At 32.7% G+C, this 26,285-nt stretch overlaps 1 protein-coding gene across 1 annotated transcript in view; it reads left to right on the top strand.

The window, feature by feature from the left end:
• Positions 1-26,285, top strand: part of LOC129224948 (interferon regulatory factor 1-like) — an 80,480-nt gene that overhangs the window by 30,906 nt on the left and 23,289 nt on the right. Inside the window, exon 2 of the mRNA XM_054859496.1 lies at positions 25,636-25,800. Within this exon, the coding sequence (XP_054715471.1) occupies positions 25,636-25,800 (165 nt within the window). The remainder of the gene's footprint in view (positions 1-25,635; positions 25,801-26,285) is intronic.

Raw genomic sequence — 26,285 nt, forward strand, 5'->3', positions numbered from 1 at the left:
TGTGCTGTGAAAATTACGTGAACTTATTTCTTCGTTTTCTGCTGTTACAGTAACATTTTAAGTAAGTACCATGTTTTTTCTACTGTGTTATAAGAGTGATGTTGCATTTTAAGGCTGGCACTTGTTAATAAGAATGAATTTTTATTCATCTAAGCTAAAAATCTGTAGTGCGAAGTTGATTAGTCGACTTCAGGCAATGTAACGCCATTTTTGCCGTCTTGTACTTTGGACTGCTGACAGGGCATCTCTCCCGTACAAAAAGGACAGACGCCCCAGCTTCTATTCGGGTGAGATGCCCCACATACAGTTTCAGCGACAAAACTCTTTTAAGTGTTTAAATTTTTAAATAGTATTTTTAAAATCATATAGTTTTTACAAATTGTGTAATGTGCGTAAATCGGTATATTTTTTAACTGAAAAAATATTTTTTGGAACTATAAATTTAGATTAACATTTATCAATAAAATTCAAAATATAGTTTTAAGCTTGATTAACGAAGTAATACATTTATTTAATATTCACACTTTTTATACTATTCACTTTCCTTTATCTAAGGGGCAAGATAAGTAACCGAAGTGTTAAGTTTATGAAGAAAATTAAAATAAAATATATTACTCTTTTTAATGAAACTAAGTTGTTTTATTTTTTAAATTATTCAAACTGATAGTGTTTATTCTAAAAATTAAATTAAACTTTGAAATGCACACAAGTTTCCGTTTGGAAACTAAGACAGATAATTATTCAGACGGCTTGCTGGGCGTGAAACGGGTAATTAATTATAATAGTTTTTGTATGTCTTTTTTTTTGCTAATGTATTGTTGAACTTTTTCAAATTTATTTTTTCTGTGGTTAATAGTTAAATAGGGGAAATTAAATTTAACTAAACAAATGGACATATGTCTTACAAAGTATTTATCGCAAGTTAACTACTAGGAAATTTTAACTTTTGATTTGAAATTAATTAAATTTGAAATTTATTGGTACAATGCTTCTTATTTGTTTTAGGCAAGATGCCTACAGTGTACAAAAGGAAAAAAACTGGAGCAGCTCGTGGGACCTGGACAGAAGACAATTTAAAAGAGGCTCTAATTAGGCTAGAAGCAGGAGAAATTGGTGTCAATGAAGCTGCTAGATACTATGGAATTCCTTCTCGGACACTTCGTCGTCGAAGAAAAACAGGCAACAATATCAAAACAAGCTCTTTAGGACCACAAGGAGTGTTTGGAGTTGAAAACGAAAAACGTCTCGTCAAGCACATCCAACGTTTAGAAAAATGTGGATTTGCACCTGACAAAGAGACAATTAGAACACTTGCTTTTCAGTTTGCTGAAAAGCTAGGTCTCAATCATCGATTTAATTTAGAATCAAGAATGGCTGGGTATGACTGGCTTTCATCATTTCTTAGAAGAAACCCAGAACTAAGTATTAGACAAGCCCAGGGCCTCTCTTTAGCAAGGGGGGAAGGTATTAACAAAGAAAGTGTTGATCATTTTTTTAAAATTCTCTCGGAAGTGTTTGAGGAACATGAATTCTTTACAAGACCGGGAAGTATTTATAATATGGATGAAACCGGCTGTCAGTTAAATAACGTTCCAGGAAAGGTCGTAGCTACTAAGGGGGCAAAAGATGTTCATGTTTTGACGTCTACAGAAAGAGTAGAAAATATTACAGTTATTGCTTGTTGCAATGCAGAAGGGCAATATCTCCCCCCTTCAGTTATTTTTAAAGGCGTTCGGGAAAAAAAAGAGTTTTCTGATGGTCTTCCACCTGGATCTATGGTGTTCATGAACGAAAAATCCTCATACATCAGCATAGATATTTTTTTCAGATGGCTTAAAGATGTCTTTGTTCCGAGAAAACCCCAAGGAAAGACTTTACTAATTCTGGACGGTCACGCAATCGCACTTAAACTGTTATGACTTGCTGGAATTTGCAGACAACAATGATATTATAGTTGTCTGCCTGCCCAGCCATACCACACAAGCTCTTCAGCCTCTTGACCGGTCTTTTTTTAAGCCACTAAAACACTACTTTAAAAAGGAAGCAAGGAATTGGATTGTTAATCATCCAGGAAGGACCATTGGGAGAATACAAGCTGCAGAACTGATTGGTAGAGCCTGGAAAAGGGCAGCTTCTGTTCACACTGCTATTAATGGTTTTCGAAAGACGGGAATTTTCCCTCTGAACCAAGCAGAGATTCCAAACCACTTCTTTTCCATCAGTGAAGAAATGAAACCGACCTGTGAACAGTCCGAAAGTTCTAAATCATCTGACCTGACATCCACCCCGACAAAGTTATTGCACCAGATTTCACCTGTACCTAAGTTAGAGGAAAGATGCCGAAAAAGAAAGAAACAGTCGGCTATGGTTATTACATCCCAAGAACACATCAAAGAAAAAAAGCTAAAATCCGCTGCCAAATTAAGCAAAGCGTCAAAACAGCTGGTGATGGACACACCCATTGAAACCGGCGGAAGTGATCATACAAACAACTGCCTCGAATGTAAGGAGAACTATTATTTGACAAAAGAAACAGTAGACTGGATAAAGTGCGTAAAGTGCCAAAAATGGTTACATGAATCATGCACAATGTATGGTAATCTTTGCAATGTTTGCGGAAAAACAAAAATTAGAGAAAATAAAAAGAAAAATATTGTCTGAATAAAATTCCACTTATTTCGTAATATTTTTACATTATACTTTCTAAAATGTAAATTTGAAATTTTCATATATAGGGAAAAAAATGAAATATTTTGCAATAGTTTGAGTTTGATTATAAATTTTATATGTTGTATATGAGAGTTTCATATTTTATAAATTAATGCTAAGGTTGTATTTTTCTTTTTTTTTTTTCGAAATAGCTTTCATTTCATGTGTTATAAACGATTGATTTTTTTTATAAACTATTGACCATTGTTTAAACTTTTTATGTTTAAAAAATAACTGATTTTTACGGGTAGGGCATCTCTCCCATGTGAGTGAGGCATCTCACCCGGAACTTCGGGAGAGATGGCCAAATGTAGTACTGTCACAATTTTATTTTTTCACTTAAAAAATGTACAATATTGTACAAAAAAACTACTTAGTATTAATAAACAATAACTATTTTGTATTTACCATAAACTTTCGTTGTCATTTTTAATACCCAATTTATATTAGAGCTCCTTTTTCCTTAAGGGGGGCATCTGTACCGGAATTACCTTATGGGTATACGGGAAAGTAGGCTCGTCTAGTTCTAGACGGAACTTCTTGTTTTTTTATAAATTTTAGTATCTGTCTTGGACAATATTCAATTTTTTGCAACTACTCGGTATTGGCCGAGTATCTGATCAGAATTTGGCCGAGTACCGAGTACTCGGCAAATTGGCCGAGTACCGAGTAGTTACCGAGTACTCGGTACGTCTCTAGTATTCAGTTATTAACTTGGTATAAATATTGAGTTTGTTTATTGTAGCTGCGTTTTAAGAACTTTTTTTCAGCAAAATGTATGTCACTGTTATAGCTTTTATGAAAAATGCAAACTTTTCTATTCATAAATTTTAAATAAGTATAAAAATATTCCTATTTTGATTTAATATTGTAATTTATCTGTTACCTTTTTTGTTAATTTGATGACTAAAAATGTCTACGTGCAATCTTTCCACTTTAATTGCGTAATTTGTTGACGGTTTCATAGTTTTATTCTTATTTTTTTTAATGATTGAACAACATAATTTAATGTTCTTTAACTATGTTTAATGTACCTAAATCAGTGGTTGGAAAAACTACATTTTTTTTTTTTGTAGCGAACTACAACTACTTTGTTATAAATGTAGTTAACTACAGCTACAACTACTTTTTTCAAAATGTAGTAACTGCAAATTACTTTTGAAATGTAGTCGCTGCTTCGCTATTTTCCAAAAAATAAGCAAATAAAGAGCATACACAATAAATTGTCCCTCAAAAAATGAAAGTCAATTTTTCAAGTCGCATACACTCTTGTATTTTTCCTCTTGTGTCAAAACAATCGTGAAAAAAAGTTTCATATAATTTGCACAAGGGCAACCCGTGCCGACTTGCACCTGAAAGTGTAAAACAGCACTTGTATGCTTAGCTAAATCGCAAGGGGGAAAAAAAAAACCGTTTTTTAGAAACTCGAAATTTCTGTTGGGAAACGTTGCCCCTGTACCCAACACCCCACCCACATGTACCACAAGAACATTTATTCAAATTAAAAAACATTTAAATATGCCACACTTGACCTAAAATTTATAATTTTACTTAAAAAATTGATTTTTTTTTTTCAGTTATCTTTTAAAAATTACATATAAATTTAAATAGAATATCAAGTTCAAAAATTAATAACGAACACATTTACAGGTCAACAATTACAAACGAATAATAAAAAAATAATATATTTTAAATGAAAAATTTAACTCAACCTGGAAAAAAAAACATCTTTGAGTACTAATGTGGGAGACTTAAAAATTGCAGGAAAACAAACATTTCTATTTAACGCTAAATGGTTTTTAATTTGAATAAATGTTTTTGTGGTGCATATGTGGGTATAGGAGCAACGTTTTATGAACAGAAATTTTGAGTTTCTAAAAAAACATTTTATTTCAATTGTCCTAGCATTACACAAGTGCTGATTCACACTTTCAGACATAATCGGCACTTGCTGCCGTTGTTCAAATTATGATTTTTTTTGGATGTAAAAGGATAAAATATAAGAGAGTGTGCGACTTGAAAAATCAACTTTCGATTTTTTTTGGGGGGGGGGGGATTTTGACACACACACACACACACACACACACCGTAAGAGAATTGAACAAAAAAGATTGATAAATTAGCTCATCAGAAGACATTAAAAAAAATGTCCGTTATCATACTCTCACACACTGTAATGTTCGTATTTATTGTAAGTGCTTCAGAACAGTTCAATTTCATCCTTTTCTATAACATTTTAAGTAGCTTCTTTTTATTTCGTGAATACTGTCAGAAATTTAAGCCTCGCTAAAATATTTTTGTTTTTTAATCTTCGGTCAGTTCATATAAAATTCACCAAATTTTCACCTCGCGAAATCACCGATATCTTTTTTTCGCGAAAATAAGTCCTTTTTGCAATGTGAATATTGGTAAAATATGAAAATTACAACGGCAAAAAAACTAATGGCGTCAAACAGATAGAACGTATGGCGTCAAAATGAAATGCCTGAGGTCAGCTCGTATTTTTGTGAGTCTTATTTCGCATTGCATCCGCTGATGTACTTGTGTAAAATTTGAGCCAATCAAATTCGTTTGAACCTTGTTTTTTTGTTTTCAGTTTATTTAAAAGTAGTTTCCAGAAATCGCTACAAACTACTATTTGCTTGTAGTTAACTACTCACTACACTACTTTTTTAAAAAAGTAGTGCGCTGCACTACAAACTACTCAAAAATGTAGTTACTACAGTAGCGTCACTACTTGTAGTGCGCTACTTCCAACCACTGACCTAAATCCATACATTATTACAATATTACTGAAATCTTAGTTGTATGTTCAAAAAAAAAAAAAAAAAAAAAAACAAATCAATTGGTTATTAAACAGTCTCTTTGTTTTTCTTCCTTTTTTTTTCTTTCTCTTTTTTTCTTTCTTTCTTTTTTTTTTTTTTTGACTGTTGTTCTTTCTCTTTCATCATACAGCAATCAAAAAAGGAGAAGCATAACTACACTCTATACAGATTGTACATAGTACGATCCAAAAGTTCGGGGACAAGTTGTATAAAACCTTACCCAGATTAGTTTACATTACCGAAGCACATCCACCTTCAAAAGGTCACCTTGAGGGACTATGTACTTCTGCCAGAGTTCATATAACTTTTGGGAACACGCCTGTAAGCCATTTTTTGCTACCTTCTATGATGCAGCTTTATCTTCTCCTGGCGGAAAAAAGCGGCGTCCATGCAAATGTTTTTTTTTTGCTGGGAACAGGTAAAAGTCACATGGAGCTAACTCCGACGACACGATATTTTATTTGTTTGTCATATCAGAGTATTGACCAATCAAACCGTGCATCCTCAACATGAAAGTCCTCTTCTTTCCCAGGATGAAGTTAAAGCAGCAGCGCAAGAGACCTTAAAGGAGGTTGCGAAAAATGGCTGCCAGGAGTGCTTCTAAAAGCTATACAAACGTTGGCAGAAGTGCATAGTCGTTCAAGCTGACTATTTTGTAGATAGATGTGCTTCGGTAATGTGAACTATTCAGGGTAAGATTTTATAAAACTTGTCCTCGAACTTTTAGATCATACTACGTACGTATTTTCAACTTACTATTTCATAACGTTTTTGAGTGACGCTATTTTACGCGCATGAAGACATCACAAGAGAATTTGCGATAATTAGCTTAGGAGGCGTTCAAAATGGATATTTCGGTCCTCTATATATTCTTAGGTACATATGCATGTACAGATGCGGCGAAAAAAAATTTGTGAAGTATAAATTGGGTAATCGTAAAATAAAAATTTAGGTCGAAATCTGATTTTTTTTTGTGATTACAATTCTTTATTCGTAGAAAGGAAGTAAAGTGAAATGAATCAATGATCCTTCAAATCCCTAACAATCTTATCAATTTATTTCTGTTTGATTTTTTTTTTTTTTTTTTTTTTTTTTTTTTTTTTGCCATCGGCCAACAGCATCGGCCATTTGGAGGAAAACAATCGGCCGTCTCTGAACAATCGGCATCGGCCCATCGGCCAAAAAATGCCATCGGTCGAGCCCTATATATTTCTTGACTATTTTTATCCCCATGATAAACAAAAACAAGTGATATTTTCCCACTAGCACATATTGAACCCCAAACCATTAAATAGGGGGTCTTTGCCGCAGTTCAACAGTGCAAGAAGTTTCAGGAGACAAGGTTGTGGTGCTAAACTTCCTAAAACTTTGGCATTCCTAAAGAAATCCTTATGCAGGAGATGGGATAAAATATCAGTAAGTGAGTTACGGCCCGAAAATTTTGTGACACGTTTAAAGCTCAGTATTAATCCTAAAGGTAGCCACTTTGAAAATTTGTAAATATATTAGACGAAATGATGTATTCATATTTATTTTGAAGTTTGGTCGTAATATTTTCATTAGCATTAAAGTTTGGTGAATAATGTGTGTCTAAGTTATTTCTTGTCACCCTGCAATTAATGTTTTTTTAACAAAAACAGCGACATCGATGAACGCATCCCAACTTAACTCTGTGATTTAAAAATGAGCTCAAATGGAAATGAAAGGTTTAAAAATACGATTTTGTGTTATGAAAAGTCATAGTCAAGTTTTGTTATTAGAAACTCATTGTTTCAACTTCTGTGAACTTAGTAACTTTTTGTATTTTATTTATTGTTGAATGAACGAAAACCACTTTTCCGAGGTCTCAAGAATCAGCTCTTAGGTCAGTTCTGACTAATGTTCAGTTGAATTTGTTGAATAAGCAAAACTAATTGAATTTCAGTAAATGTCAATGGGGTTGTTTCCTTCAGTCAAAAGTACTACTTTTAGCCACTGAAATTGATAGAATGAGTAAAACAAATGACATTTACCCAGAAAATACTTTTATTTTCCCAACGGTTATTTTTTAATTAATTTTTTAAAATGTCCGATTTTGAAAACAAGGCGTGGTCTTTATGACGTCACAAATGATGCAATTTGGCGCATCTTTCTACAATGTTTTCACGTTATGATAATCAAGAAGCAAATTAAATATTGCGCTCTACGCTTGCTATCAACCATATCGTTGCCAATACATGTGAGTAAAGATGCGAATTAAATATTTTTCTCCGTGAATGGCAACACTGAATGGCATTTCATCATTTGTGATGTCAACGTAAACAATGAAAGCGCACCGATTTAAGTAATTTTTTTTAGAAATATTAAACTTGAACAAATTATTTAAAAAAAATGTCGGATCCTATATTTTTAAGCATGCTCTTTCGGAAAAAAATACTTTAAAAATTTTGGAAACGACCCTATTTTAATTTTGACAGTAGTGATGTGCCTTTGAAAGAAACTGTAGTAGAAGAAATTATTGAGAAAGGTACTTTTTTAAAGAAGCACGTGATGAGGTTTATTATTATTATTATTATTATTTTTTTTTTGATGATAAATCGTTTTGATTAAAAGGATAGTTTGAATGTGAATAGAGAAAACTTAATTAACACTTCCATATTTGGCAGCCTGTTGATAGCAATATTAACTGTTCTTGACTTCCTTGTACTAAATTACGGAACTACGTATTTTCATGAAAAAATATTGTAAAATTTTGTTCTGAGATTATCAGCATAGTTTCGAAAGGGTCGAAAGGGCGAATAGGTTAGGAAACGTTGGATTAAAATTTGAACACTATCTATTCAATCTGGCTGGATCATTGATAAGAAGCGACCCAGTAATCTTTTCGATAGTTTCTATTCGTTGAAGTAAAAAGTGGGAGGAGCTTTGACATGCATAGAATTTTTTTCTCCAGTTTAAAAAAACAACAACAGATTTTATCTCTTCTTGGAAGTCATTGCATCTGCTGCTCCATTGTTCTTCTAGAGCAGAAGGGTTTCGTTTTGATATTAACTGCTAAATGGAATAGATTTTTTTTTGCTTATGGAATGTTTGCTGTAAATTGGAGGTACGTATACGTAGGCTACAATCAGGCCTAAATTTGCGTGGGAGCTATGTTTCCACTCATATTTGTAAATGCGAGTTTAAAAGAATTTGGGGGGGGGGGGGAGAAAAGATGAAAAAGAAACCGAAACTTATTGTCAAAAAACTTATTAAAAAATTTACTAGATATCAAAATAAAAAGTTGAATGAAGCTTTGATTTGACTAATTGGTGTGTCCCCAGTTTCGCAGACACAAAATCCCCCCCCCTCGTTTTTCAGTTTCAATCATACCTTTTGAGAAAGTAAAGGGGGGGGGGAGGAAGTTTGAAATGTCAGCGAAACGCGGGATAAACCGACTAATTTGGGTAATTTTCGTTGTTTTGAACAAGGAAAGCCACTGGCAGTTTTGAAACTGACTTTTTTAAGCATAAAAATTTAATGCATAATTCCGTTTAGAAGAAAAGACAAATGAGGGTAAATAACATAAATTTTAAAATATTTTATACCTATTGTTTTTTAAAGAAAATGTAACAATTAACAAATTAGATTTTCATTCATAAAAATGAATTTTTCCCAATTTTTTTTCAAGAAAACAAACCGAAAATGAATTATTTTTTTTTCCTACTGCCTCAAAATTTTCGTTAATTTTTTCTCTCTACTCTTGACAGACAATGACGTCACTGAGTCGTCAACGAGTATGTTATATAATGTCTATGATAGTTAAAGGCAGCCGTCCTCAACCTTTTAAAAGTCCCCATAAAAAGTAAACCCATAATAAAGCGGACTATGTATTAGAAAATGCATCTTAAAAACTTCAATCAAAAGACAAATTAGAGACTGCGATTTCGATCTCAAATTACAAAAAGGATGCAATATCTTCGTTTGATTAATTAAATCATGTTGGCAAAGAAAACACCTGTTTTTTTTTATTTAAGCATTTAGATTATTTAATCAAGTAGTGTGAGAAGGTTGAAATTGTATAATTGTATCTAACAATTAGTTTAAGGGAGGGGTAGGGTTTTCAGCGTCAAAAAATAATTTTGTCACGAATTTATTTTTAGAAAAATGGTTTGAATAAATTTATTAAAACCATTTAAGCATTATTATGTATGGTTTTAAGAATACTCTATAAAATTTTGATCAAAAAATATCCAATGAAACAAGTCGATGACGAACTTTTTCCCAGAGCGCCTTTGTAGAAAGACAGATTTGCCGTGTTCACAGTATCTCAGCTGACATTTATCTGAAGAAGACAAAACTATTCGAATTTAGTCAAAGCATTAATAAATCCTCCCCCCAATGGTCTCAGATTTTTTTTCTTCACTTTAAAATATTTGGCGGCTATCTTAAGTTAAAAGTGCTGTTTTTCACGAAACATTCTGTCATTTTGTAGGTAAAAAAAAAAAAAAAAAAAAAAAAAAAAAAAAAAAAAAAAAAAAAAAAAAATATATATATATATATATATATATATAATGATCAAAATTTGATGTAAAATATTCTACATTTAAACAGCGCAATGTTGCAGCTAAAGTTGTTAAATGTATTGAAAATATAGTAAAGTATGTAGTTTCACATACAAGGGTAGCACAGAAATAAGTGTATGTAACAACGAAGATAAACAACAATAACAACAAAAATGAACATGGAACGTTAAAAATAAACTAGGAACATTGAAAACAAGAATTGATGAAATCATGGGTATTAAACTGCTGCTACGTTTACGAAGAGCTGGAGCAGCTGGCATATTAAATATTCTGCAAGGTTTCTGTGCGGGTCAGTACTATACATGCAGCAAAATTAATTAGAAGTAAAAGTATATGTATTTGAATTGACGAACTTATATGTGTAACTACTTATAAGGCTTAATATAGTAGGCAGGAAAATTATAAAACGTTATATATGCTTATTTTTTGGATAAATGCAATAAATAGTATGCTTATAGTAATATGCTGTCATGTATTACCAACCCCCCAGCTCTGACCTGCAAAATAAAAAAGAAAAAATTACATACCACATGATTTCAAACATTTCGTCGACAACAATGTCTATGTCTAGGTATCCATTTGCCAGAGACGAAAATCCGATGCCACGCCAATCGAACAGGTCGCTGGGGCAGGGCATCCAAAAAGCACCTTCCTGTCGAAAGGATTTCAGCGCTCTTTATCATCAAAGTTACCCAGTTACACTGTTGCCAAATCGCAGTTGTTTGGGTGGAAACTAAATCTGTCCTTGTTGAAGAAAAGATTTCTTGAATAAATTAAGATAATAAAATGTGAAATTGGCAGGATAAAAATTGTAATAGTAGAGATTTGCAGCAAATTTGAAGATTTGTTTATTAAATTGAGAATTGTTGCTACAAATTTTAAAAAATCTGCTTAGCTGTCCAATTATAATATTAATGAAGATCTTTTTATGTAAATTACTGTACCAATGTGGCATACTTTTTGTGTAAAAATTGAAGTTATCTTTTTTATCATAGATATCTGTAATAAGGTTAGAATCAACAATTTTGAAAGAAATGTCCAGAAAATCGGCAGACAGAAAGTTGTCATTGGCTTTAGTGAGTTGTAGATTTTGTGGATAGATTAAAGGAAAAATGTCATCCATACTTTTGTTGAAGATAAGGATGTCATCTATATACCTGAAAATATCATGTTTTTTATTATACTGTACTGTGTATTTAAATTCATAGAAAAAGAGATATAGATTAGCAGCTGTGCTGGAATAGTTGGTGCCCATGCCAATTCCATGTATTTGTTTAAAAATAAAGTTGTTGAAAGTCACAAAATTGTTAAAGAAACAGAAATGACAAAGACTATTGAAAAAATTCCTGTCGATGCCCAATTCCTCACCAATGCAAAATATGTCAAAAAGTTTTAACAAAGTTGTATATAAATCTTCGATGGGAATGTTGCAGAATAGATTCTCAAAGTCAAATGTGTGAATTGATTTAGGTGTGCGTTGTAGATTTTTAATGATTTCGAAACTGTTGTCAATGCACCAGAAATAGCTCGTATGCATAAATTTGACCTTCAGAAAATCATAAATTTTTTTCAAAATAAACTGTAATTTGATGTTGATATTTTTTCCAAAACTTTTTGTAGTAGAACAAATGAAACGAAATTTTATTGGTGATTTGTGGAATTTGGGCGTCATAAATATGAAAGGCAGGTTTTGACAATTTGAAATTGTAAAACTGTATGAAAAATTCGATTTGCAAAGTTTATTGTATGCAATAAACTGTTTAATAATCACGTCTGTAGAAAGATTCGATTTTTCGTAATAAAGAGACGAGTTAAGTTCTTGTAAGACTTGTTTAACGTAGAAATGTTTGCAAATGATGCCATAATTATTGGCAGCTTTATCAATTGGAACAAAGACAAAGAATCTTTTTAAATTGTTGATATATTCGATTTCATCTTTTTTCAAATTTTGATATTGGTATTCTGCGTTGTTAATTTGTTTAGCTAAACAAATTAACAACGCAGATTTAATTTGTTTAGCTAAACAAATTAAATCTGCGTCAAAAATTTAAAGTTTTAAATTTTTGACTAAAATTTAAAACTTTTTTAGCTAAACAAATTAACAACGCAGAATACCAATATCAAAATTTGAAAAAAGATGAAATCGAATATATCAACAATTTAAAAAGATTCTTTGTCTTTGTTCCAATTGATAAAGCTGCCAATAATTATGGCATCATTTGCAAACATTTCTACGTTAAACAAGTCTTACAAGAACTTAACTCGTCTCTTTATTACGAAAAATCGAATCTTTCTACAGACGTGATTATTAAACAGTTTATTGCATACAATAAACTTTGCAAATCGAATTTTTCATACAGTTTTACAATTTCAAATTGTCAAAACCTGCCTTTCATATTTATGACGCCCAAATTCCACAAATCACCAATAAAATTTCGTTTCATTTGTTCTACTACAAAAAGTTTTGGAAAAAATATCAACATCAAATTACAGTTTATTTTGAAAAAAATTTATGATTTTCTGAAGGTCAAATTTATGCATACGAGCTATTTCTGGTGCATTGACAACAGTTTCGAAATCATTAAAAATCTACAACGCACACCTAAATCAATTCACACATTTGACTTTGAGAATCTATTCTGCAACATTCCCATCGAAGATTTATATACAACTTTGTTAAAACTTTTTGACATATTTTGCATTGGTGAGGAATTGGGCATCGACAGGAATTTTTTCAATAGTCTTTGTCATTTCTGTTTCTTTAACAATTTTGTGACTTTCAACAACTTTATTTTTAAACAAATACATGGAATTGGCATGGGCACCAACTATTCCAGCACAGCTGCTAATCTATATCTCTTTTTCTATGAATTTAAATACACAGTACAGTATAATAAAAAACATAATATTTTCAGGTATATAGATGACATCCTTATCTTCAACAAAAGTATGGATGACATTTTTCCTTTAATCTATCCACAAAATCTACAACTCACTAAAGCCAATGACAACTTTCTGTCTGCCGATTTTCTGGACATTTCTTTCAAAATTGTTGATTCTAACCTTATTACAGATATCTATGATAAAAAAGATAACTTCAATTTTTACACAAAAAGTATGCCACATTGGTACAGTAATTTACATAAAAAGATCTTCATTAATATTATAATTGGACAGCTAAGCAGATTTTTTAAAATTTGTAGCAACAATTCTCAATTTAATAAACAAATCTTCAAATTTGCTGCAAATCTCTACTATTACAATTTTTATCCTGCCAATTTCACATTTTATTATCTTAATTTATTCAAGAAATCTTTTCTTCAACAATGACAGATTTAGTTTCCACCCAAACAACTGCGATTTGGCAACAGTGTAACTGGGTAACTTTGATGATAAAGAGCGCTGAAATCCTTTCGACAGGAAGGTGCTTTTTGGATGCCCTGCCCCAGCGACCTGTTCGATTGGCGTGGCATCGGATTTTCGTCTCTGGCAAATGGATACCTAGACATAGACATTGTTGTCGACGAAATGTTTGAAATCATGTGGTATGTAATTTTTTCTTTTTTATTTTGCAGGTCAGAGCTGGGGGGTTGGTAATACATGACAGCATATTACTATAAGCATACTATTTATTGCATTTATCCAAAAAATAAGCATATATAACGTTTTATAATTTTCCTGCCTACTATATTAAGCCTTATAAGTAGTTACACATATAAGTTCGTCAATTCAAATACATATACTTTTACTTCTAATTAATTTTGCTGCATGTATAGTACTGATCCGCACAGAAACCTTGCAGAATATTTAATATGCCAGCTGCTCCAGCTCTTCGTAAACGTAGCAGCAGTTTAATACCCATAATTTCATCAATTCTTGTTTTCAATGTTCCTAGTTTATTTTTAACGTTCCATGTTCATTTTTGTTGTTATTGTTGTTTATCTTCGTTGTTACATACACTTATTTCTGTGCTACCCGTGTATGTGAAACTACATACTTTACTATATATATATATATATATATATATATATATATATATTTATAAAATATTATGTAAGTTATTATATAGTTATATATAAACCAACGTTAGGGGGAGGTTTTGAAAATGCAGAATGTGTGTACCAAATTTGAAATGAACTAAACCAGTAGTTTTAAAATGGGAATGAACAGACTTTGAAAAAGTGATTTTGAGAAAATCGCGTTTAATGTTTTAGAAGTTATAAGCCATCGAATCCAGCTTCATAGAGTGCAGTCCCTGTAGCAGCATCGTTCTCCTGAGCCTCTTTTTTTATATTTATTTAATTATATTTAAGTAACCACAAGCAAGCGGCACTAAGGTAACTGAGCGTCCGCAGCTGTTGGAACAATTGTAGACTGCTGCAACTGTCGGAGCTACAGAATGAAGGAGCAGAGAATAAATACTAAATAATTTTGAGAATTTTGCTGGGATGAACTTGAAATTTTGGGAATATATTTTTGGAATGTTTAACTACAAGAAAAGCCGCGAAAGAAAAAAAAAAAACGATTTTTTGAAAGTGCAAAACTTTACCCCTCCCTTAATATTAGATGCAATTTCAGCCCATGCACATTGTATAGCTCTATGTGCATTGGCTGAATGCATATAAAGCAATACAATATTCCAATACTTGTTTCTTTAGTGTTCATTTAAACGGGTTAGACTGAAGTCTGTAAAGTGATTTTTTTCCTTTCAAGGGTTGTTTTGGGAAAAATTGCCTAGGTTTAGCCTCCTCCTTTGAGTGGTTCTGTTAACACCCGATGCAGCATGCAGCTAAATATCTATTGAAGTACTAGACCCGCACTGCGATCCCGTGCTAAGAATTTAAAGAATTTCCTTTGAATAGATGAGACTCCCCCCTTCCCTCACACACGATACAAAATAAATAAATAAATAAAAAATCAGTAAAAGTTCCTTTGCAATTTAAAATACTTCTCCAGAGAAATAAAAAGCATTAATTTACATTAACAGTTGTTTTAAAACGTCAAATAATCCACCAATGCCATTTTTTATCGCCTATCTTGCCAAGCGACCAAGCTATCGAAGCCCAATCAACTAGCGATCCGATCTCTTTAACTAAAACGTTTGAACAAAAATTCTGCTCTCTCCCCTTTCCTCCGAAAAAAGAACGTAATTAAAAAACACATTATATCTAGAACAAATGAAAAATCCTGCTCTCCGTAGAAAACCGTCTTGGAATTTAACTCAAATAAGCAACGCAATTTATATAAAACCAGAAGCGATGAGAGTAGGGGAAAAGGGAGCACATGTGAGCACGGGACACATACGAACATAGTATCGATTACTAGGATAACTTCAAGTGAAAAATCTTCAAAAATTCTCCAGTAATGGCAGTATTAGTCCTACTTCTTGACCAAACTTTTAGAGCTATGAACCAGTTTATGTTTCTGTGGTGACAGCTTCTTCGTTTCAGTAGATGCTGATGTAATTTTATCACCGTCTTCATCATGTGAAAACATATGTTAAACTAATTAATAAGCTAAACTTAATTGTTGCAAACTAGAGACGTACCGGGTAACTACTCGGCCTACTCGTCGAATTTGCCGAGTACTCGGTACTCGTCCGAATTTTGATCAGGTACTAGGCCAATACCGAATAGTTGTAAAAAATTGAATATTGTTCAAAGCAGATTTTGCAATTAATAAAAAAGTGCATATAACATACTGCAATCATTTGCAATTCAAATTTACAAGTCAAATTGAAATTTTGAGAATAATGAAGTTTGTTATGCTTCAATGGAGTAAACCTTTTATTTTAATAACTCAAAGTTAATGAAACTTATTTATTAAAAATGGGGCATAAAAGGAAAGTACAGAAAATGTGAAATTTTTATATTATTTTTGCCGCAAACAAAATTATTTATAAGAAGCATAAAAATACCTTTTCTTTAAAAATGAAACAACGTTAAAAGCAAAAATGTGCAGGAACACTGCAGACACGTGTTTTGGCATTACAAGGAATGCTTTTTTCAATGCACAAAATGTGAGCTTATGGATCTAAAGTCATACGACAAAAGTCAGATTTTCTTACATTCATTAGCTCACATTTCATGCACTGAAAAAGACATTCCTTGTGATGCAGAAACACGTGTCTGCAGTGCTCCTGCACATTTGTGCTTTTAACGTTGTTTCATTTGCTTTTAAAAATTATTTACCTTTGGCAGACTAGAAGTATATAGATTGATATAATTTGTTTTATATAATTCCAACTTGATTAATCCCACCTTTTATTTACTTTGTTTATTTTTAATTTAAAAAATAACTTATTTGTAAAAATTATTGACACACGCAAACAAAATCTTTTAAATAATGTGTAATTAAATTTCAGCTGGAATTTTGTTTTAAAAACTATTATTGTGACATGGAGGTCTATACTACTACTCCAATGAGTTGAAAATTCGTCACGTATGTGTCGTTGGTTCTTCTTAAAACATAATTGAAACTTGGTACTCGGCCGAGTAGTGAAAGGCCGAGTACTCGGTACTCGGCTACTCGGCCAAAGTGCGACTCGGTACGTCTCTAAATACGTTCATTCAAGTAAATTTATGACAATGCTTATTTTTTAATTAAATTAAGAATTCTTTATTTCTGAAAATTAATTCTAAAGTAGATGACGGGGCAGTTGTGAACACAACATGAAGGGGCAAATGTGAACAGTTCCCATATCCTCTCCGTAATATAAATATTAGTGTAGGGTTTTTATAAGTGGTTGAAAAAAGGTGTAAAGATTTATAATTATTATTTTCGCGCAACCAGCTTGTGAATTTATTCTTCATTATTATTAATTAAATATTTATTTATTTTATTATTTTTCATCAAAATATCACCAAACAGGCAATTGCTTCGTTCAAATGTAGATTAGGGTGGTCACAAAAAATCGATTTTCGAATTTCTTCCGCGGCACCCCCCTAAAATGTGCCAATGGACTAGAAAACATGATTTGCAAAGTTTCAGCTCAATCCGATAATATTAACACGTGCCGCAAAGAGGCTAAAATTACGAAAAACAGTGATTTTTAGCAAAAAATCGTAGTTTTTCTTCTTTAAAACCAAAACTTTCATCCTAGAAACTTCGTTCTGGTCTCATTTTATAGGAAATTTTATTCTCGTGATGATTTATCTTATCCATTTTTTAAACAAAATTTATAGAATGGTACTGGGCATTTTTCAGGTCAGGTTATGGAAGGTACCATCAATAAGGAATTTTCATGCAAAGATCTAAAAGCATTACAATACTCAATTACATTTATTTGATCTTTGTTGATTTTAAATTATCCATTAAAAAGGCTTCATTTGGAGGTACTTTAAAAATTAAATACAACAAATTGTTGAATTAAAATAAAATAACTAAGCAGTTCAGAAGAGAAAGCAGAGTTAAAAAACTACAAAAAAGAAAAGAAAAAAAATCTAATTCATTTGATTGCTTACACTGTTAAATTATGCATCATTATGTTATTACTTTTCATTGAGAAGTTAAAGTGGTAATGGCTTCGATATGACAGATTTTGATGAATGTGGAAAAAGGTGCCTCATTCGTACATAGCTTGTAATAGCAACTGTTATTAGTTAGAAATTAGTTTTACACCTGTTTCAGCTGTGCCGTTGATAACCCTTAAACTGTTTACTATCTTTTTAGCTTTAATATAATATTGGTTTTCACACTATTCATGAAGATCAGTATTTAAAAACTTCGTATCGATTTCGAATCTCTGTAAAAAATTGTATCTCTTAAAAAGTTTGAGGAGAAATGAAAAAATCTACTTCTTCGTCCAGTAAACTAAGCTTCTTTCGGATTGAGCTGTGCTTTTGTATCCCTATCATCACAATCATCTTCATTATCTCCTTACTTCGGATTTTAGTTTTGCAGCCTTCTATATTTTGATCTTTTTTTTCTCCCTAAAGTATCATCAAAAAAGGGAAATGCAACCTTCTCTGAGTTCAGGGACTACAAACGATTAATTATTTTAGGTAGTTCTGTGCCTACATCATCTTCATAAATACTCAGGTATTGAACCAAAGATTTTACTAACTGTAGCTCTTATTTGGGGGCCAAAGCTGGATCGCAGACATTAAACCATACTTTTCCATAAATATTGTTGATAAACAACGAAATATCTTCAAAACCTTTTATCTTTAAATCAATTAAGGAAAGCTGATCCCTGAGAAGATATATTTTTAAAGAGTATATGAAGCAGTGAGATTCAAAGGAATGTAATTGACAAATTAAAATTTTCGAGATACTCATTACAAATAATAGGGGAACGTCTCCTCTGCTTAGGGGCAAGAGATGGTACTAGTAACTCTGGTAGGGACTGTTATATAGCATGATTTAGAAAAACATTTCAATGAAAGTCTGCCTATGATCTGATCGTTAAACGCCATTTACTTGAAACGTAAAATAGTCCACTTGCATTTTTTTGCTTCTCACTGCCTCATATGGCCTTTGCCATCAACCTTTTGTGATGAATAGCGGCAGATACTCGAAAGTAACATTGTTTGGAGAAAGACTCCCTAAATAAGTAAAGCGAAGTGGAATGAACTTTTTATAGGCATCCCTAAGATGCTACTGTTTTTATTTCTCAAAAAGAAAGCTTGAAATTTCACCTGGATTGCTTATTTTGTTTTTAATCTTCTATACTTGCTTTGAATTGCCTCTTATCTATACCATTCATCCTGAAATTCTTGAAAATATCCGGTTGAGGACTAGTGGACGTACCTATTTTGTAAATCAAAACTGCTTTCAAACCAACTTTTAAGATGTGGTAGCGACATACTAAATACAAAAACTTAACTTTTTCTGTAACAACTGTACTCACAAAACGCAGGTTTGTACTGCCGAAAGGAGCCATAAAATGACTGTCATTTTAACGAAAGCTCTAACAAGTCCTCGTCTAAGAACACAGGCCACTTTCCTGGGAATTGTAGTTTTTCTTTTCTATGGGGGGGGGGGGGTCGAAAACCCTTACAAGACTGGGATTTTTAATCTAGTTTTTAGCGCTGACCACCGAGGAGGGAAGCAACGTTCCATATTTATGGCATCTACAGCTGATTTCATAAGTTTTATATGCAGTTGTTTGTTTTAGCTTTGAGTTTTAGAGACATAACTATATTAGTGAAATTCTGTTACAACGAACTTCAAATGACCAGAAATTTTCTTCGTTGTAACGAGGTTTTAGTAGCAATGAAATTCAAGCACGTAATGGAAATCAAATAGGAGCTGAAAATTTCTTTCGTTGAAACAGATATTTCGTTGTAACAGGATTTCGCTGCATATATTTCTGATAATATTGCTATTTTTGCTCTGATAGCTAAACATTGTAAGGGGTTACAACCATTAACTAAAAGAAGCAATAAAATTTATATTATAATGATTCGTTCTTTTTACGCGATTTTGAGGATATTAGCTACGACCTGACATGAAAAATCCTGAATAATGTTCAATCAATTTTTACAAGAACTTAGATGAAATCAGACTTAAATAGAATAAAATTCCCTATAAAATGAGACCAGAACGAAGTTTCTAGAATGAATAGTTTTGGTTTTACAGATGAAAAACTACGTTTTTTTTTTGCTAAAAATTGCCATTTTTCGTAACTTTAGCCTCTTTGCGGCACGTGTTAATATCATCGAAATGACTTGAAACTTTCTAAATCACATTTTCTAGTCTATTGGCACATTTTAGGGGCTTGCCGCAAAAGATTAGTTGAAAAAAGTTTATCCCCATGTACCTTGTGACCACCCTAATGTAGATGCAATTTTCACGTGTCATACCTGGACGAGCGATTTTCTAGTTTGTACAGAATAATTTTTAAACTTAGCATCTGATTTTCAGGCATTCCATGATGCTGATTTATAATGGGTATTATGATTAATCTGGTGCTATTTTACCTTGGCAAACTATTTTTAGATTTCTGATTTGTATCGGAGGCTGATGAAAAAAGTCCGCTACCGGACCCCTTTATCTAAATATACCTTAGGGGCCATTCATTAATTACGTAAGAATGATTTTGGCAAATTTTGACCCCTCCTCTCCCCATTTAAAGGTACGTAAGATTGTTCACCCTCCCTATTCTTACGTAAGACTCCATTTCATTTTTCAATGTAATAAAATAACGAATCTAACATCACTGGAATCGAAATTTAACTCACTATTATTAAAAATTAAACCTTTTTGTGTGAAAAAATATTTACTAAAAAGTTGGGATTTAGACTGAATGTTTTTTCGACATTGTGCGATTCTTTTATTACATTTTACACTGTTCAATCTTTGTAAAACAAATAAAAAACAGCTCATCCTAATACGTTTTTTACCTTCCAGACGCAAATGAAATATAACCCCTGTCAAGCCACTCAACCACGCGATTTCAAAAGTAAAATATCGACTTGGAAAACAATACGTAAGAATGGGTTTTTAACCCCCCCCCGCAAAGTAAGGGTATGTAGAGATTCCAACCCCCTCCTCCTTGGAGCTCTTACGTAATTAATGAATGGCCCCCTACTCAATACTCATGTCTATATTTTTATAGTTTTCTGTGAACGGGATAAAAGCGTCTATGACATAAAGAATAACGCAATTTTTGCGCAATGAGCTTGTGATAAATCAGTTGTTGAGTAATGAGATGACTTGTAAATGTTCATACGCTACATCTAGGGCTCCTTCGTATGAGTGAGTTATTTCTACTCAATCGCTTACAGATGTATAATGAGCCACGTGGCTCTTTTCATTCCATTGCAAATTTTAGAAACTGTTTACTCGTTCTCTGATTATGATGTAGTTTATTTGATTGAGATTAACGAGTAGTGCATTCCATCCGAGGCTTGTTAAGGTGTGTGCAGAAAACTGATTGCCCTTAAACTGCCCTCTTCTCTCCCGATAATTTCGAAGTTATATTTTTTCTTTTGGAATAAATTTGCTATAAATCTTTATGAATGTTACAAGTGCACAAATAAGGCAACGTGGTATTTTTCTCTCGTACATGGGCACAAAACTTAAGGGGCGGTAAAATATTATTTGTAACGACAATGGTTTATTATTTTCTAGATATTGATGATGATGTTTATTAAGCAGGTTTTACATCCTTTTTCAACCATTGTTAAAATTATTATTATTTTTCTTCTGAAAACAAGTATGTGAAAAGCCGAAGCAAGTATAATAAGGAGCTGTCCATAAATGATGTCACGTTTTGAGGAAGGAGGGGGGGGGGGGGGGGGGTAGTAAGAAGAGTGACATCGCGAATTGTTTTTATAAGAATATGTTTACAAACGTAGTGTGAAATGTGACGAAAGAGGGGAGGGTAACATTGAAGTGTGACACTTTGGTGACAAAAGTAGAGATGGGGTCAAAAATGCTGAAAAAAATGACCCTAATAACAAAAACAAGGGAGTCTTGACTTACGAGAGGGATGCGTTCCAAGAACCCTTGCGTGAGTCAAATTTTCGCTTTGTGAAAAAGGTTATATACGAACGGCAGCTTTTTGGGAAAAAAAAAGCTGCGTTATTCAACACAAAAAATGCAAAATACCAACCAAAAAAAAAAAAAAAAATCGATGAATAGGAGAAAGAGAGAGATACATAAATTATTTTACGGTATTGATATTTATTGTTGTAGACAGTATTATTTGGGCACGCACATTGTGCAATAATAATAATAATAAAACACAGTACTATAATAGTACTGAGCTGTAGATAGAATACTAATAGTTTTAACTGTAAAAAGATGACTATGATTGGTGCTGTGCTGCCGATGAATAGTACTCTCCCAACATACCAGCGACTTTCACCCTTTCTCTTGCCGTAAAAACATTCTCTTAATTTTCTGATTTTCTCTAGCTGTAGAGATCAAACAGCGCGTTTAGGCGCCATTATGACACACTGCAATACTTTTTTTTTCTACAGAGCCTAGTCTCTATTTTAATGCTACTATTAAGTCTTACATTATACATTTATAATTTACTCGATCTTCGTTTACGCTACATTTTCGTGAAACTTAACCCCCGAATAAAACGAGGGTCTACTGTATTCATTAATGAACAGCAGTTGGTACAGATGTGGGTTTTCTCAAAAATTATTCTTCTTCCATCAGGGGCGGACACAGACTACCATTTTAGGGGGGGGGGGGGATCATGCTGAAGAATGAACCCCTCCCCCCCTCAACGAACTTAAAGGTTTTGGTACTAAAAATTTCTGAAACTGCTTGGGGGTCAATAAAAAGCACCAAATCGGCCAAGGATAAGGCACTAAGTAGAGCATAAACGTTACTAAAATAATTTCAGAAGAATTGAAAAGAAGAAATATTTTGAATATTCACTTTAAAAAAATTTAATAAGTTGAAAAGATTACTGAGATCGTTTATATTTTATTCATAAAGTGCTTGAACTCAATGGTGGACGGATAATATTGACGACGGTTTGGGGGGGGGGGGGTCATGACCTCCGCCCCCCTTGTGTCCTCCACTGTCTTCCATACGAACATGAAATTTAATGCTGCAAAATTTTTTCCTAAAACACTTCCCGGACCGCCACACAGTGGGGCCAAATCCGAAAAGCTGGCCAAAACCTCAAAAATGAAAATTTGATTCGGGAAATTTTGACTCGTAGGATGGATAGAGGGGTAACTGCTGCGTTAAATTTCGAAAGGAGAAGGGTCTATCCTCAAACCTACGCTTGTGCCCTTCAGTTGAAAGTTAGCTTTCGTGCAGAGCACACGCGTGTCGCTAGAATGTAACGAAAAAAAGGCTATATTATAAAATCTGTAATTAACACGCTTTTATTAGCTTCACTTGTATGTATGTATGTCTGTATGTATCTTGTAACGGAATCTTGCATCTCACATTTCGCCCACTTCCTGCGATCGGATTCTTTTGAAATTTGGCACGCGACCTCAGACCCGATGACAATGCAATATTCTATTATCAAATTAATTAACTCTTTTAATTGTTAGTTTCCTCCAATTTTAATCAATATTTTGGCATAAATCTAACAATGTAAAAAGGGAAATTTTTTTAAAAATACATTTAAAAATGCCCGCAAAAATTATTTAAAAATATCTACAAAAACCTTTAATTTTTCTGCATCAGACAAAATTTGTTCCAATGTTCCAAGGTAATTAGAACATGAAATATAATTGTTTTTAACTAATTTCATGCCAAAATGTAGGTGAGCCTTCAATTGGAAATTCATTGCTGATCAGATCATTGTTGAACAAAACTTTTATTCAAATGCATGTCAAATTTTCAAAGTAATATAAATATGATTTCCGCAAACATACATCGATGACTCACAGTAGCTTCCCATCGGGGTGCCCTTGTCTTAACTTTAAGACATTACCTCGCACTCGTTTTATAAATAATTTCGTCAATTAAGTCCCAATCTGATTCAAATTTTCATATACCTCACAATTAAAAAAAAAATAAATAAAAATTAAAAAAACTTTGCCTGATAATTCTCCAACATAAGACTAAAAAACAGAAAAATAAAATAATAGTTTAAAAAACTAAAAAAACACGCTTTCGTAGCCAAATGAACTAAACAGTGAAAAATAATCTTTGGATGATAGTAGTTGACCAATCACTTAATTTTAATGTAATACAAAAAAGCGTGGGGGGGGGGGGCTTCTTATCAGTTGTCTTGAATTTCTTCCATTTGTTGTCCAAGCAAAAATGTAAATAGACAGCACCCCACGCTTTTTTGTATTACATTAAAATTAAGTGATTGGTCAACTACTATCATACAAAGATTATTTTTCACTTTTTAGTTCATTTGGCTACGAAAGCGTGTTTTTTTAGTTTTTTTAAACTATTATTTTATTTTAAAGTGAAGTGTCCAAATCTTAATTTACAACATGGAAACGATTTCTGCAAGTATGTAGAAAATGTTTTTACATTGATATGATAGAAACTTCATTTGTATCCCGTTAAAATAAATTAAAACTTTGTGTCCTGACAAAAGCGAAGTAATGGTAGAGATTTCGATTTTCAACTAGATGAAAAGTTATATAATAACGCCATATAACGCTAAGATTCAAGTTTAGGGCTTTAGTTCACTCTCCTATCTTATGAAATTCGTAAACATTAACTGTCATTAGCTGCTTAACATGTTATTAAGCGCTATGTTAATTAAGCGCTCTTACGTGATTCTGCAGGTTGTTTCAAGTTGCCATGAGATAGATTGTGAAATGGTTTCAAGTATATACAGTAGAAACTGCAAGGAAATTTTGTCGAATTATATCCGTGGTATTACATGCCTACTTCGGTACACAAATTATTAATTCACAATCCACATATAATAGCACATGCATTGGTCAATTAATCAGAAGATGCGCAAGAAAAGCAGAAACAAAGTTATTAAAAGATATTGCGAAGGTTTTTCGCGAAAATGTTCAAGAGCTAAAACTATGGAAGATATTTTCAATCGGCTCATGATATTTTCTGACCCCTATATTAACCCTAAAAAGCTTATCCCAGGAAGTGTTTCTAGAATTATTACTTTCTCCTACAGAAACCATTACAACAAAAACGCGGACGGAAAGTAGCTCCACATTCACTGATTCGGAAACAGATTCTGATTTTAAAATAAACACCGAATCTGAAATTGATTTTAACTAATTGATTGATAAAATGTATTTTATTTCTCAGTATAATAGTGGATTATTTGATTCTTTGTTCTCATTCTTTTTTTTCTTTCTTTATTACTTTTTTCTTTACATATTTTTAATTCCGTAATTTCAAAATATTTTTGTATAATAAATAAAGTATTTTCATTTTAAATCAGATATTGATTATTATAATCGACGACTTCAAAAACCCCCATACATTAATGTTCATAAAATCCTTACATATTTTTCACATATGCGTTCACCATAGTGGATCCGTAATTTTGTTTATAGTAATTCTGACTTCAGATTTATAATCAGCGACTTTTAAAACCCCTATATACCAATTTTGGCACAAATCTAATTTTATTTGAGGTTTTGGCCAGCTTTTCGGGATTTAGCCCCACTCTGCGCCAGTTGAAAACCCCTGGTCTAGATGTTTATCTGTACATCCATAGGAGGGTGCTATGAACATTTGTAAACTTTTACGTATGTATAGTCGCATGTAATTTACAGAATTCAAGTACACTGTATAATAGTGCAGGAAATACAGCACTTTGAAATGTGCCCATCTTTTTAGTAGTGTTAGAAAATCAAAATCGATGTTGGCATTCTTGAACCTTAGAGCATGAATTAGTAACTGGAGGGAACAAATCCAATCATTGGCTTTGGAAATTCTGAGGCAAAGATCTCAAGTCTCATGGTGCAACTTCGACGAATAGAAGTCACGTTTTACGCGAAACGGGTGGAATAAACCCTATTTCTTCCAATACTTTACTTTCAAATGTATCACGTGACTTGAGATCTTTGCTTCAAGAATTGAAGGTTTCACTTTCTCCACCTTTTATTCCTTCTGAATGACTTGAACGTGTGCTCCCTTAGTTCTGAACGAGGGTCTAATTTATTTCGTCGTATTTATTTTTTCTTATCCAGATGGCCAGACCCAAATTCATTACAAAGTTCCTGATCCCTAGTCTGAACGAAGAACGATTCGGCCCTCGATTGAAATGGGTAGATCGCAGAAATGCCGTTTTCCAGCTGCAGTGGAATCATAAAGCAGCCCACGCATGGACCGAATATGATGCACAAGTTTTTACGGTAAAAATTATAATAACGTTTATTATTTAAACAGCAAACCCTCATTAATCCGAACCCTGTCAAACCGGATTTCACTTTATCCGGACAGCCATTTAGATGTGCATGCTGTATAAATCAAGGCTGCGAAGTCGGAGTCGAAGGGACCGAGTCGGATTAATTTTTATGTAAAGGAGTAGGAGGTTTAAAGTTATAAGAGTCAGGGTCGGTTATTTTCCGCAAAGTCCGCAACTCTGCCAATGCTGTCGAAGTCGGACTAATTTTGGCGAAAAGGAGCCTGAGTCGGTCATTTTCCCGCGGACATAAAAGGCAAGTTAGCGCAATAATGCATTTTTGTGGATCGTATTTTGTATTTTTATAATTTTCTCTCATGTAGTTTTATATTTCATACTCTTGCATTTAAAATTCAATTTTTACTTTATACAGTAGTTTATTTATGTATCTTGGCTCAATTTATAGGTTATTTTGTTAAATCCGTACTTTCATTA

The sequence above is a fragment of the Uloborus diversus genome, chromosome 6, assembly GCF_026930045.1.
Source record: "Uloborus diversus isolate 005 chromosome 6, Udiv.v.3.1, whole genome shotgun sequence".
Taxonomy (NCBI): domain Eukaryota; kingdom Metazoa; phylum Arthropoda; class Arachnida; order Araneae; family Uloboridae; genus Uloborus; species Uloborus diversus.